The sequence below is a fragment of the Carassius carassius genome, chromosome 2, assembly GCF_963082965.1.
Source record: "Carassius carassius chromosome 2, fCarCar2.1, whole genome shotgun sequence".
Classification (NCBI taxonomy): Eukaryota; Metazoa; Chordata; class Actinopteri; order Cypriniformes; family Cyprinidae; genus Carassius; species Carassius carassius.
Window position 1 is genome coordinate 7,552,986 of NC_081756.1, and position 15,780 is coordinate 7,568,765.

At 36.4% G+C, this 15,780-nt stretch overlaps 1 protein-coding gene across 1 annotated transcript in view; it reads left to right on the forward strand.

Moving 5' to 3' along the window:
• The window catches only part of LOC132101375 (alpha/beta hydrolase domain-containing protein 17C-like), a 21,862-nt gene extending 10,541 nt beyond the window's left edge, over positions 1-11,321 (forward strand). The window contains exon 2 of the mRNA XM_059506300.1: positions 9,375-11,321. Coding sequence (XP_059362283.1) covers positions 9,375-9,594 — 220 coding nt within the window. The 3' untranslated portion in view covers positions 9,595-11,321. The remainder of the gene's footprint in view (positions 1-9,374) is intronic.
• Positions 11,322-15,780: the final 4,459 nt, after the last annotated feature.

Sequence of the window (15,780 nt, forward strand, 5' to 3'; positions counted from 1 at the left end):
CTTCTAATAATGTATTTTCTGTCACTCTTATTCCCAAGCTGCTGTTTTCATATGCAGCTTCATTTAATATGTCTCCAAAACATTTACAATCAGACAATCAAAATATGTGACTCAGTGAGGTTGCTATTTTAGAGTTATCAAAATCATCATAGCAAGTGGATGATGCACAGGCAGGAGTCGTTAGACAATTCTCAGTGGCTTCTTGCTTTTAATATTAAATGTTTTGGCAGAGACCATATGAGGAGACAAACCACTTAAAAACAAATCAATGAGAGAAACTCTCACATAAAGCCTCACATTTCAGTTATTAGTAAAACCAATGGCATTGAAAAGTGCCAAGTGTTGCCAAGTCTGCGGTTGTTTTTCAAGTCCGCGGGTCGAGGCGCCCCAAATACAAATTACGTGATGTTTAAAAATTGTTATTTTATCGCCCAGAATGAAACGCGATTGGGCTAGTTTTGATAAGTAATTGAGCAGCTTTTGTTTTGAAAACCTAGCAATCCTGATCTGAACGCACGTGCTGGAGATATACTACTAATCACAGGAGTGCCTTTACTGACAAGATGCGCATGAAAATCGCATTCGATTTTTTGCACAACCCTACCTCATCAGTTGTAATTGTGAGCCCTTTCTGACAAGATGTCACCATTAGCTGGTGCTTACATTTAAGTAGATGATCATCTCAAGTGCAAGCTGCTTTCTCTCCATGTCAAACAAGTTACTATTTTAGGGCTCTATGATTTTGGTGATGCAGAAAAAATTGACAGATTCCCTAAACCGGTCTTTAAAAATTATATTTAAAGTATAATGCGGAATGTCATGGAACTTGACACATTTTGTTCTTAATTTAATTTTAACATTGAACATCTGATGTGCAACACGCATCAAAAATTGGTAAATTTTCATTTGGTTTACTTTTTAAAAGCTTTATAAAATGTTTAAAACTCCATGCCTTCATTTGATTACCACTCTTTTTGAGAATACATTTGTGTTAAATCATAAACCCAGAAAAGTTTTAAATTATTGTTAAAAAAAAAGTTATTAAAAGTTTTATGAATTCAGTTGACACGTTTATTTTTTATTCATATTTAACTAAACCATTCAAATGGAATCCAGAATCATTAAAACATAAAAAATAAAATAAAACTGAATTTAAGAAATACAACTAATTTAATAAGGCCCTAAACATTATATTTTTGTTATAATAATAAATCATTGTGTAAATTGTCAAATTCACTATTTCAGCTAATTAGATATATTTTTGGATTATTACATTTTAATTTAACCTTTAAAACTGAATCCAGAAAGGGGATAATGGAATACAGAAGAAAAAAAAATACATATACATTTAGGTAAAAATAAAACCGATTACATTGTCCTTTAATATTTTTGCTAATATTTTCTGCCTGTTATTTTCATTCAGGTGAAATATTTAAAGTGTATACCAAGTGAACTGACTTTGGTTTCACTGTTTTTCCTTTTTTTTTTTTTTTCCCTACATTTCAACGGTGATCAGATTTCGCCCTTAAGAGGCATCATAAAAGGTTTATGGGTAACACCTCTAAGGAGTTGACAATGTTGACAATACTCCTGGGTTTAATCGTTAAATCTTCTTTGAGATGCTGACAGAGGTCACAGTTCTTCAATCCCGGAGTTTAAAACCATTCATGAAAGACTTTCTTGAGCTGCACTTTAAGAGGGAAGGAACAGAAGGAGGTTAAACTAATAATAAAATATCCACGTCGTTCTTTAAAAGGCATTGAAGTCAAGCCTCGGTAAAGTTGGGTCTGAATCGGAAAACAGAATACGGATTTCTGGATTAAACGCGATTAGACGCCAGTGACCGGCGTCACGTCAGTGACCGCCAGTAAAAGACGTCTGGGACGTCTTTTAATCACTGATCTGGTTTTATCCGACCTCATATTTAAATCTAATTAAATTGCGACAAGATCAAATTGCAAGATTAAGGGCTATAATGGGAAGATTACAGCCGGCGCTCTTCGACAGAATGCGGTTGAGGCTTAAGAATGCGTCGGCTGAATGAGACTGACGGAAACCTCCATCTCGTTTCACTCTCTCTCTTTCTCTACTCCAGACCAGGTGAAATTAGTGATTGTTGGGGGCGCGTTTCATTGTAATCAAAGTGATTCTCTCTTGAAGGCAGATGTTCTTTTTTTCACTCTCTTTTGGGTGATGAATGGGAGTCTTGGAGGCCTGATTCTCTCCTACTCCGTCAGCTCTGTCAGGGTTTCATAATGAGAGGCTGTAGTCATGAGAGATTGAACCGTCTCGGTGTTCTAATATCTTACCAGCCGGCCCCGTCGAAAACCCCTAATGAACACATAGCCAGCTGACGGGAGGTGTTAATGAGCTAGCTGTCTTGACGCTGGCTTGCAATTTGTCAGAAGCATTATGGTTTAACATGTCGTTCGTTCTCCTTAATAAAATGTGAAATGTTGGAGTGGGTGGATTCAAAATTGGGAATGAAGCTTCAAGTAAATAGTTTTTTGCTTAACACCCAGATAAAGCTTGTGATAGTGCTAAGGTCAAACTCTGAGGCATGACATTTCATCAACAAAACCTTTACTCGCCCTAATTTTTTTTTTCACGGAGCTCAAAAGGAAAATTTGAGGAAACTTCTTGCAACTCTTTCCATAAATGATGGTTCAAAGTGACCTAGTCCAAACCTGAAAAGAACAACAAAACTACATAAAAGCACCTTAAAAGTAGTTTTTTTTTTTTTTTTGCAGTCTCCCAATGTCACATGATGGTTTTTGTGAGTATTAGACAAATATTTAGCTCATTATTCACAGAAAATCTAGGTCTGGTCCTCACAAAAAGTTGTAGTACGGCTTCAGAATACTTATGCATGAATCTTAAAACTTTCATGGTGTTTTTTTTTTTTAGTGTTTCTTTTTTTAGCTTGACATTTGGTCACTATAAAGTATTATTATTATTATTAAAAATAAGTTTATTTAGTGATTTGGGAACAAATATAATTGCAGTTTCTCTGATTTGGTATTTTATAAAGAGATTCAATTTTTGCTGTACTTGGTTCAATAGCGCTGAACAGTTTGGCCAAACGTTGTGATTTTATATATCAAAATATCTTTACAATAAATATTTTATAATAGTAATAATAAATAAATGCATACATAAATATTGTATTAATAAATTATATTCAGTCTTAGTCTCATATGTATGAATGATTCCAATTTTATTTGGATTGTGCAGCTCCACTATGACCTCATATGACGGGGGAAGTCGTGGCCTAATGGTTAGAGAGTTGGACTCGCAATCGAAGGTGAGTTGTGAGTTCGAGTCTCGGTCCAGCAGGAATTGTGGGTGGGGGGAGTGCATGTACAGTTCTCTCTCCACCCTCAATACCACGACTTAGGTGCCCTTTAGCAAGGCATCGAACCCCCAACTGCTCCCCGGGCGCCGCAGCATAAATGGCTGCCCACTGCTCCAGGTGTGTGTTCACAGTGTGTGTTCACTGCTCTGTGTGTGTGCACTTCAGATGGGTTAAAAGCAGAGCATGAATTCTGAGTATGGGTCACCATACTTGGCTGAATGTCACGTCACTTACCTGGGTGAACATTTTTCAAAATGCTCTTTTTGTGCTCCACACAAGGGTTTGGAGCACCGTAAGGGTGAGTAAAAAATCCCAAACTTTACTTTTTTTTTTTTTTTTTTTTTTTTTTTTTTTTTTTAAGAAATGGTGCATCTGGGGGATGAAAGAGGCTCGGACACATCTGTTATTTGAATGTTGTTAGAGCAAAGTACAGATGTTTTTTTCAACTGTCTTGGAAAGAAACCGCTGTTTTTCTCCCACAACCTGTTATGTCAACCCAGCTAGTGCTGAGAGATGTGCGACAGATGCAGCTTCATGTACCTGGCTGAAGGTGCGTTCACACTGATCACAGTTTGAACGTTGGAGGTCTCTGTTGCTAGCTGGCAGTCATACTCAACTGTATGAGTCAACAGCCAAGCGCATTGCAACACTGTTGATCTCCAGTCGCTGGTGCTCACACTCGGTGAAAATCGTCCACTTTTATTAAAAACGATTGACCTGGGGGCATTTCAAAACATTGTCTGTGTGAACTCCTCCTTCAAAAAAACATAACACCCTGAACAATCCTCAGATTACAAGACTGGCAGACATCTGGTGGTCTGAGTTTAGGAAGCCACCGTTGCCAAGTCCAGGATTCTCTTCCAGTCACTGATTCCCGATCCAGCAGACTCGAGGGACTCTGGAGGGTGTGCGAGTGAGATTTGGTGGTTGTTCGCAAAGCCTGTTGTGAGTGGACAGTCAGGCTGAATGAAAGTTTAATGACTCGCCTGTCTCTGTAGATTTGCTGGCTGCAGTGTGGCAAGGTTTGAATATTAAAATGCGGCGAGGGCTGACTCCTACAGTCAAGGTCTCTTGGAGACCGGCGAGGGGTAAAGAGGAGCAGAGAGACGGAGTCTCAGCTCATATTTGCTCTTACAATATTGCTTCCCTTCTCTTTACTGCTACATGGATCATGTTGTCTTAACTTTCTTCAAATGAACTCTTAAACTCCAATGAAACATGAGCATCTTTTTAAACCGATTTCCAGTCAGTAGTGTATAGATTTTTCAATACATGTTGATTTTGAAGTTTCAATACGCATTTTCCACAGTATCAATGCACCAGCTAGGCTTTCTTGATTTATCTTTTTTCTGACTTCAAGACAATATGTATTTGAATTAAAGTACTTTTGCTTTGTGTGTTATAGAGCAAACGGATTCATTGTTTGTTACACGTGAGCAGCTCATGATCTGGTGTTTTCAGTAGGTGCATGAACCTTCTCTTTGAATGTGCTGTTACTTGGTCATATTTGCATATTTTCCAGCATTTTTGTGGCGAGATGATTAGTTTCTCACTTTTTATGCATTTCTTTTAGATTTGTAATAAGAAACATTTGCAAACCGGTTGTCAAGTTTCAAAACAGCTTTATAGAAAATCATGGTTTATTTTTCTTCTAAATGTTGTCAAAATGATTCCCGTTCACACACATCTGTGACACTGCAGTATTATGCATGCCAGGCCAGTAGTTGGCAGTGTCGTTTCGTAGAGAAACACTATGAACATGTGTACGTATTTATTCCTATATGCCTTATTCAGCCTGCTTCCATTTTGATTCGAATTTGTCAAGTAAATGAATGACCAAAACGGCAAAGATTTGGGTTTTTAGTTAAAAACCTTGTAATGTAAATGCAGTTGAAAGTGACTTTGACTATGGCCAAAATAAATGACCTTAGATACTGCTCGAATTTTATTCCCAAAATGTTGTGGCATTTATTCCCAAAATGTTGTGGCTGAGGTGGTACAGGTTTTATTAAGAAAAAGATGAGTCAGGTGAAGATGAAGTCAGCCAGAGCCCCATATCAGTTCTGCTCTCTTACACACATCATGAAATCAGAACGCAGTTTTGTGGCTTTTAGTCGATGTTTGTTAGCATGTCATAGCAGATATGCCGGTTTCTCTTCACAGACTAAAAATATTGATGACGACTCTTGTTCACAGTGGTGTTTTCACATTAATGTAGTATTGAATGGAAATGTTCCACCTGCCTCTGACATGCAATAGCAAATAACCTATTGTAGTTAACAGCAGTGACACAACTGAAGTTTATTGGAATAAAAAAGATAAAACCCCTGACTTGACCAATCCAAACTTTTAGTAAATTGGAATTAAAAGGGGGTTAGACTGATATGAATGAAATGAAAGAAAAATGGTTCTTTTAACAAGAGTTCCTCTATCCATTTTAACAAAGCGTTCCCCAGTGTGTTGCCTGATAAAAAATACAGTATTTCCACTTTGTCAGTCATCCACTGGAATGTGTTGGTTAGAAATTCATGATGCATGTTTATTAGGTTAGTGTTTGGATAACTGCATCATTCTTCTTCATAGGCAGTGTAATTATTCCATCAGCCTGTCATGCATTAATCTCTTCGCTTATTCAAATTTGATTGCCTGTGCACCAATGAGGAAAATAAGCAACAATTAGGCATGTTGAGCAACAAATTAATTAGCATGCTTGTTTGACTCTCCTCTGGACTGTCCTGTGTGGATCACGTGCGAGTTAGCAGGCCTGCCATAGCCATGGAGGAGCTGGTATGGATATTAACATATGAACACCATCATAAATCGTTTACTGCAATTATGTGACTATTGACAGTACATTGATTAAGACATTCCTGTGTAAACCGCATTTTGTGAGTGTAAAAATTAACACATGCATAGTCTTGTGTTGCCAGACAGACTTCTTTATTTGCCATTTTATTACAGCATTGTGCATTTATTTGATCAGAAATACATGTGAACAGTAATATATAGTGAGATATTTAAAAAGACTGTTTTCTATTTTATATATATATATATATATATATATATATATATAATATTATTGCAATGCAAAGCTGTATTTTCAGCATCATTACTCCAGTCTTTAGTTTCACATGATTCTTCATAAATCATTCTGATATGCTGATTTGCATTTCAAGAAACATATCTGATTATCTGTTGAAAAACGTGCTGCTTAATATATATATTTTTTAATTGTCTTGAACAGAAAGATTATAAAGTACATTTTACATCTAAAGCGATTAATCGCGATTGTCATGTGCATTTAGTGAGTAAAGCCATTTGCGATGGCCTTTGCGATTTTAATTTCGATTAATTGTGCAGCCAAATTTTTACTGTAAATGTTTTTACTGCCAATTTTGATCAATTTAATGCTTTCTTGCTGAAAAGTATTAATTTCTTTGAAACTTGAAGCCTGATACGATAACTATAAAGATAACGATAAAGATATAGTTCTAAAAATCATTCTCAATATTAAAGGGGTCATATGATGTTGCTAAAAAGAACATTATTTTGTGTATTTGGTGTAATGAAATGTTTATGCGGTTTAGGTTTCAAAAAACATTATTTTCAACATATTGCACACATTATCTCCTCTATGGCCCTGCCTTTCTGAAATGTGTAGATTTTTACAAAGCTCATCGGTCTGAAAAGCGAGGTGGGCTCTTATTGGCCTGTTGTGTCCCTTACCATACTGTGATGTCGTCTCCCGGCGCAAGGAGGTAAAACCAATAAAACCCATTACATACCAGGCATTTGTAGCATCCAGTGGGGACATAATTACAGATTATAATAACTTGTACTGTGTTTTTATGCATTGAGTTGCATCGCGCGCGCTGTGTAAATATGAAACCATGTCTGCATGGAGAAACGGCAAACAAGTGCTACTCTACAGTGCTTAAAACTCATGTTTGAATCATCAATGACAAATTCTTTAAATAGGAAAATGTACTTACAGACAGAGTTAGAACAACCGGCATTTTAGTAAATTCCCAAGTTCAGGAAACTGTCCTCCATAAAATGCGCTGCACACATCTAAATATTTGGGTTTAACTGTTAATGTTACTGTCCTCCATTGAAAGACCAAACAAAGTACACACAGCGTCTTCACAACATGATGGCAATCTTCCCACACAATGATGTAGACGTGGGGGCATGTTTAAAAAAGGCGTTTTAGGGGGGAGTGGACGATTCTTAACTTTTATAAAGAATATCTCTTTGGGTTTGAGACTTTAGGGATCTTATTTATTCATGAACAGCTTGTAACACTCCAAAGAGAGAGGAAAACTTGAAATCGCATCATATGACCCCTTTAAAGAATAACGGAGTCTACACCACAGCTATAATGCTAAAGGCACAGAGAAACGATATCGGTGGAATCACTTTCAGAACAATATTTGTTTTTTTTTTAGCTTATGAACCTTAAAAACATTGACAGCCAGTCAGAGTCAATCCTGCGATAATGAGCATGAGACTTTAAAGCGGCAGACAAGAATGCGCTTGGAATAAACAGACTAATAAACAGAAGATATCGTTCACTAGTGTGGACACTAATACAGTTATTTTTATAGTTATCATTCTTGGTATGTACATTTTATTTTTTTATATAGTTAAATAGTTAAGTAAAAAATAGTGTTCTTCAGCATATTAGCGTTGAAATTGGAATTAAGAATTATTAATTTATTACTAATATTATTCTAGTACCTAATTCCTTTGAATGCACAGAATTTTAATCATGAAATCTACGTTTCCATGCTGGTTTATTGTAGCATCATTTTCACTGATCTATAATATAGAACTGGATTGCTCATGACGTCATTAAAGTGAAGCCGCCGTGCCGCCATATTGGTAATCCCTAGTAGGGCTGCACGATATTGGGAAAAAATGACATTGCAATATTTTATTTTTCTGCGATATATATTTCAATATGAAATCTAATCAAATTTTTTCTTAAAATGGGGTGAGCACACTTACATAAATGATTTAAACAATTAATAGGAATTTGTATGATTTTAATGAGAAAACATCACTTAACAAGTCAGCGTTTATAAATATGAAGTATCTCTGTACATTATTACAATGCAAACACCCTAGGCATGTAAACGGTTATTTTTAAATGAATAATAGGAATTTCCCCTACTTATCAAAAAGCTACGTTCATTACAGTAGTGAGCATCATGAACATGATAAACATCAGACGGACACGACCTCAACACATATAACAAACGACAAAGTGTTCGTTCTGAAATCTGAATTTATTCAGAGAAATAACTGACTATATACAGTACGGATTTAAAGACGTAAAGCTTTATTTCCCAGATAGTAAGTTAAGCTTTTCATTTCATTATAGAGCAATATTAACAACATAATTGTATTATTCCTTATAATATATTAAAATCCATTTCTGATACTAATACGTTCATGTTTAATAATTCCTGAATCATTATGTTCATAAAGTAAGGTATATTTTGTGTTGGATCGTTACCTGTGTTGTCAGTGCGCAGCAGACACACCCACCTGAACGATTTAAATATATCGCTTATCCTGCCCCAAAAGACCATAAACACTTGCAAATAACATCTGAAATAAAAATTAATTTATTACACGTAACATAAAAACGAGTCCCGTTTGACTGATTTGCTTCAAATCGAGTTATTTTAGGGCAGTGGTTTGAATGTAACTCAATGGTGCTCTCTGCTGGTAGGGATTAGTAAGATGGCGGATCGGATCGTTGGTAGTTTCGGATCGTTGGTAGTTTAGAACGCGATGAGCGTTCCAGTCATATATATATATATATATATATAGATCAGTGATCATTTTTCATATTTCTCCTTAAACAGCATGTAAAGACAAACAAACAGTTGTTGATGCCTTTAAATGTTGCTTTATGTGCCAGACAGTCTCTTTTTTCTTAGTTTGAAGCTGCTTTATTATGTAATGCAATAAAATACAAAAAAAATAATTTGTGTCTCTTATGTTTCAGCATTGATAAGGTGTCAAAGGTGGCGTCTCCTGTGCTGGTCATCCATGGCACAGAAGACGAAGTGATCGATTTCTCCCACGGCTTGGCCATGTATGAGCGATGCCCACGCGCCGTGGAGCCTCTGTGGGTGGAGGGCGCCGGGCACAATGACATCGAGCTTTACGCTCAGTATCTCGAGAGACTCAAACAGTTCATCACGTTTGAGCTGGCTACCTCCTGAAGACGCCGCGTGGCTCGCAGCAGGCCGAGGCGCACACACACTCACTCGTGTTGTGTAGGGTTCCCCTTTCACCCAGGGCTGAGGACGCCATCAGTACTTGCACTTGCTGACGAAAAAAGCTGAAGTCTCTCTCTTGATATTTAGGAGCAGGGTGTTTTCATCCCTACTGGGGGAAATGTGTTTCAATGATTTCGAACCACTTTCTATTCTTTTATACTTGATGAAGAAACTTTGACATTTTGCACCACATTCAATGTTGTGTTTGATGATTTGATTTTCCCTGTTTTTTTCTTTTTCTTTAAATGCTCCTCAAGGGTTAATTAAACTGCACTTTTATTGTGCAGGTATTTTCAGGTTATATATATATTTTTTGGGAAGTAATTATGTCATGGCATTCCGTTTTATTATGTTTCAAGTAGATTAGTACAAGAGAAACCAGTAACTGACATTTTACATGGACAGTTTATGTGTGTGTGTGTGTGTGTGTGTGTGTTTAGGAGTGTTCATACGCACACTTGTTTGTGTGGTAAAGGGCGCTGTCCAGTCTAAATAATTGCAACTTGGGCTAATTAAAACTGGAAGACCTGTGGAAGTGACTTGTACCGTAAATAATGAGACGAACTATGAATACAGTGAGGAAGAGTCGTATTGTCTTTTTTCAGTGGTGAAACACGGTGCTTTGTCGCAACACAACAGTCAGGGCATTAAGTCGCAAACACTACATCGTTCAAATCATGGGTTATATTAAAAATGTGAAATTTCAAGCTTTCTCCGTTGCTTTTAGCATCGACCTTACAATAAGCCTTATGTTTTTAGATATTTTGCTCCGACATTCCTGTCAATGATTTCTCGGAAATGGGATTTTGAAGATTTTCACCGGACTCCCGCTCGCTGCTACTCTAATGGGAAAATCACTGTGAAAACTGAACCTTTGCTAGATATAAATAAGGTACCGCACCTCCTCACCACTTTGACGTTCATTCGGTTTTCCAAACATCGGACAAATCACAAAACCCAGGAAAATTATTCATTCAATGTTTTTATTTTTCCCCCATATGGAAAATGAAGGCCTTTGTTTGTAGACATTTCACCATAGCATTACACAACAGGATGACCAGAAGTGTTTTCCACGCTAATGAAGGACGTTGATTGTTACCAAACAGGTGCGATCATCTGATTGTGTTTTTAACGCATGGCAGAAGTTGTTGTTGGTAAACTTGACTGTAAGGTTATGCAGTGGCGGTTCATGTATGACGATGTTCGGAGATGAAGCTCCTTGACCTTATGGGACTTGACTCTTTTTAAGGAATGGCAGAAACTGACCACATCTTAGCCTGTCATTGCTTTTGATACTGACATTTTTACAATGTTTTTTCAGTAATGATTAATATTAACACCTCTTTTAATGCTGGTTTGTAAGATAACCGTATTGTACATCCTCTCTATCTCTCTTTCTCTCTCTATATATAGGTCTGTAAAATATGAAGTAAATGGTATTTAGCTTTGATTTTTATTGACACTGGAATCACTGTATGCAAATATGATGCAGAGAAAACCCTTATTGGTACAGACACTTTTGTGTGTAGGTTTCTTTTTTTTTAAATGTATATTTAAAGCCTTAAATGTGTGCAAGAACATTATTGTTCTTTCTGTTGGTTGTTGCTTCATTGCAACACAGTGGTTATTGTATTGCATATAAAGGAATAAAGGATGCATGGAAACCCAAACTAGTTTTTTTTTCTCTCTTTTTTTCTGAAATCGTACAATTACTCATGTTATTGCTTTTTCTTTTAGGTTGAAAACATTTACCTGCAAACAGCTCTGCATGTATTAGAAGGTCATGTGTGCTGTTGTTCAATTCAAGTCCTTACAGAGTGATGCTTCTAGGACCCCAAAAAAGTAGCTGTTTTTAATGCCTAATGCATCTATTTCTAGACTATCAAAATAGCTTATCCAGGTGTGGTTTCTTAGTGGAAGCAGCAGTAAATTATAAAAGACATGTTGTATGCCATGCTTAATTTGTTTATGGAAATAAGGACTAAATCCAGATAGTATTGTCATGTATGCATCATAAAGGGATTTTCTTATCAGGCACAGAAAAATAGTATCACTTCTATTATACTTAGAAGGTTGGGTTTCTGCAGAGGCATGGAATATAGTTTGATGCTAGACGTGATCAATAAAATTGCTATCCAGTTTTCTATTCAATGAAAATCCTACCGTACAGGAGCTTGTGCCTACATATGGTTAGAAACAAGCAAACACAAAATAAAAATATATTTAAAAAATATAAGAGCACAGGCTGGTTATGACTTTATGAGCTTAAAATTAATAGTTCAAAATGTCTGGTATTTCTATTTTGTATCAGACATGGAGAAAATCATATGTCGAAATTAGTTCTGTAGTGCATCAAAAATAGAAATAGGCCAACTGTAGGAGTCCATCATCTAAAAGAGCAACGTGACACAACAGACGCTTCCAGCGCAGACAGTACTATTGATTATAATGGGACTGATCTAGTTTTGACAGCCACATGTCATTTATGGACACTCTATTACTTTTGATTCCGGTGAATTATGTTTCAGACCCATGTACAGAATTATCTCATGTTTGATGTTTAATTTGGAACTTTTTATCCAACAAAGTCTTATATTCCGACAAGGGAAATATTTTTTTTTTTCATGTTTGTTCATTTTACACCAATCTTTAATAGTCAGCACGGTGTAAGACTCACCTGTCTGAACTCATCTTCAATGCAGTTATAATGGAAGTTACATAGCACCTCTCACCTCCTTTGATCCTTCAAACGTCAAACATCATCTTAAATTTAACAGTGAAGTGAATCAGTGCCGTGTCTAGACTGAAAAAAAAAACTGCTGTTCCTGCTGTTGTTTGGATTAGAATACAGTTACTATTGCAGGATTATGTAGTGTGCAGACTCTGCATATGCGCATTTTCTTTCTGTTTATATCCGTATTTCAATGGAAGTGAACTTAATGGCTTTCTTGGCCCATTATTTGATTGGCCAACCATATATGTATGTGTGTGTGTGTATTAAATGCAAAACAACAATTGTATGTGACATGCTACCTTCATGCCCAGCTAACAGGGAACGTTCTCAGAATGTTCTGGTAAGGTTATTTTAAAGTTGTGAACAAATGTTCTTACAGTAACATTAATAGAAAGTTTATTCAAAGTTTTCAAGGTTTTTAATAATGGTTTCAAAATGTTATGCTTTAGATTCTTTCGTTCATGGGTTTTCTAATTTTTACTAAATAAAAAGCAGTAAAATTTCTTCCCGTTGTTAATTTTTCTTGTCTATTTAAATTCTATTTACTAACTCCCCACAAACAATAATGTACAATAACTGTTATTTCCTGAAAGCCAAGAATTTTCTGAAAAAAAAATAAATAATAAAAAACGACACCTTGCACTTGAAGATACCACATTGTTTTATACTCAAAAAGACAAAATGAGTGAAAACGGCCTATTTAAGCTTTAGGTTCTAAAGGGTTCATGGAGTGTTTTTCTGAAACGTTTGATTTTAGCGTTAATATTTTCAGAACATTCAAAAAAAGTGACATTTGCAAAATAATAAAATGGAACACTCAACAATTTTTCTAATGTTGGAAATAACCAAGAACATTTTTGAAATTACAATTTCATACCATAATGGGAAAGTTAGAAAAACGTTCTTGCAACATAATTTTCTTAGATGGGTAATGTCTCGTTTCACTTACTGTTCATACTGTTTATATACATATATATACATACAGGCAGTACTGCTCTGTATTCAGTGAGCCAGTATTCCATTGTGAACCTAGCCTTGTTTTTTCTACTTTATCTATAAGTGATAGTCTCCATGCTAGTTCTTGCTCCAGACTTTCCTCGATTCCATCTTTCTCTTGCTCCATCTCTCTCCCTCACTTTGTAAAAGCCATTTTCATTTAGAGAGCAGCAGAAAAGTTAGGTTCTGACTCATCTGTTACAGCCACTCACGGTTTACATTGGCCAGGTTCCAGAATTCCCGCGAGGGCGAGGAATTGGCAGAGCTTTAGGTTGAACATGTCTGCTGATCCAAACAGTTGGGGAGGGTGAATGTGGACATCCAAGAGAAGCCACTGGGTCACGGGTGTGTATCCACTGTATTTGTAACGTGAGACTGGGCGCAGAGTTGATAACTTGGCTTCCGGTGTCTGTAATGCCGCTTGACATTCAAACTGGTATTTGTTGACGTTATTTTATTTCATTATCATAATCATACTGGTTTGTAGTGCAAAGAGTTACACCGTTTATGGCAATTCTTAGTTATTCTTTTTATTTACCTGCAGCAGCTTATGAAGCAGATGTCTTGCACAATGGCTTTTGCTTTTAAAATGAAGTGGATACATGCTACAAGTTTTGTTTGCTTTGGGTGTGTGTAGGTGTTTTAAAGTAAACATGAAACACTAATATGATGTATATGAAATAGGATATCTAGTGAGGGGAAAGGTAGGGCGTAAGACCAAAAACATGAGAAGGTAATATAGCCCATTTGGGTTTCATTAGATATATACTTATTTTTTGTAAGTTTTTCCTCGAGATGGATGGCTTTAACAGTCTTCTCCATGACATAAGGGCTAGAAAAACGAAGCAGAGCATCTTAAGAAGATTAGAAATGTTCATTGTAGACCAGTGTCCGATCCCTTGTTATCCAGTGTCCCACATTCCCAGGAGGACTGTAGGAGTTCCCACACTTCGCCGGGCAGATATCCACCCCAGATACCCAGACAGGAGGCATCTCAGTCTGCCCTGCGTAATCCGCACAGGAAGTTTAGCTTTCCGGAGAGTTTAGCTTTCCTCTTCCAGACTTGGAGAAGTGACCGTTTCATTGGGAATGGGAAGCAGGCTCGCGCTGCCCGCTCTGCATTTTCCAATGTCTTTATGAGACAACTGAAGCATATTTAACCAGGATCAAGTGCATACTTTCCAAATGAAACCAACAAAACAGTGATTGAAACTTTCATATGCCACGGCACTTTGATTTAAAGGGCTTGTTTTATACTTTTTTCTCTCTCTTTTGAGATTATAAAAAAAAAATGTGTAAGATTCATATTTATATACGGCTTCCTCTTTAGCATTGTGGACGTAAATAGGGAGTCAAATATTAATGCTTTGAGTTTCATATGTCAGAAATCTTCTAGCTGGGGAAGATTTTTCCCCTTCTGCTTAGTACAATGAGTTTTTTTATAGCAAAAGATCAAGCTAAATTTGATTCCTTATAATATGACCCCTTTAATTTATGATTTTTATTTATTCATTGGATCGCATGCACCTTATCTAGAGACAGAAAATCGCACGCAGAGCTCCAGAGACGGCAGTCACACTGTCTTGCGTTCAACTTCGGAGGCCATTAAACTTGACCTTTTCAGTAGCAGGGAGATTTGACTAAGTGAACTCGGATGTCCTTACGCTTGAATGCAAAGGAGGACAAGGTATTTATTTACCTATCTCAGCAAGCCAATGTGAGGCAGCGTCAGCATCTCTGCCGGGATAATCTCCTTCCAGGAAAAACAATGTGCATTCTAATTTTCATCACTGCATTTAATGAGCCCCATGGTTGTAGTTTTGTCTGTTGTTTTGAGTCCTTAGAGAGTCTTTGCTAATACAATTAGGAATGCCGTTGTGGTGTTCTCATATGTTTGCCGAATATCAAATAAATATCCTCAGTCTACATGCATGTGTCCTACAGGCAATAAAAGTGGGATTTTGAAGTGTGTGATGTATGGGTGAAATTTAAATCCACAGAGAGATTTATTTTAGATGTCTGCAAATATTAATGCATCATTCATGGAGCTGATACCATCAGTCCTCTGTGAAATTAAATGTGGCCACATCACAACTTTCCTGAATTTACAAAAGCAACTGCAGGACCATTGGAAATATTGGCAGTTTTGGTTGAAAAAGAATCATTGCCTTCTCTTGTATACTTAGTAAAGAAAATATATTATTAGAATATATATTATTAGATTTTTTTTTTATTTTGAATAAATGCAGTTCTGTTTAACATTTTATTCATCAAATATATTAGACAGCAGAACTGTTTCCAACACTCATAATAAATCAGAATATTAGAATGATTTCTAAATTAACATGTGATCGACTGGATGTTACATGTGACACTGAAGGCTGGAGGAATGATGCTGA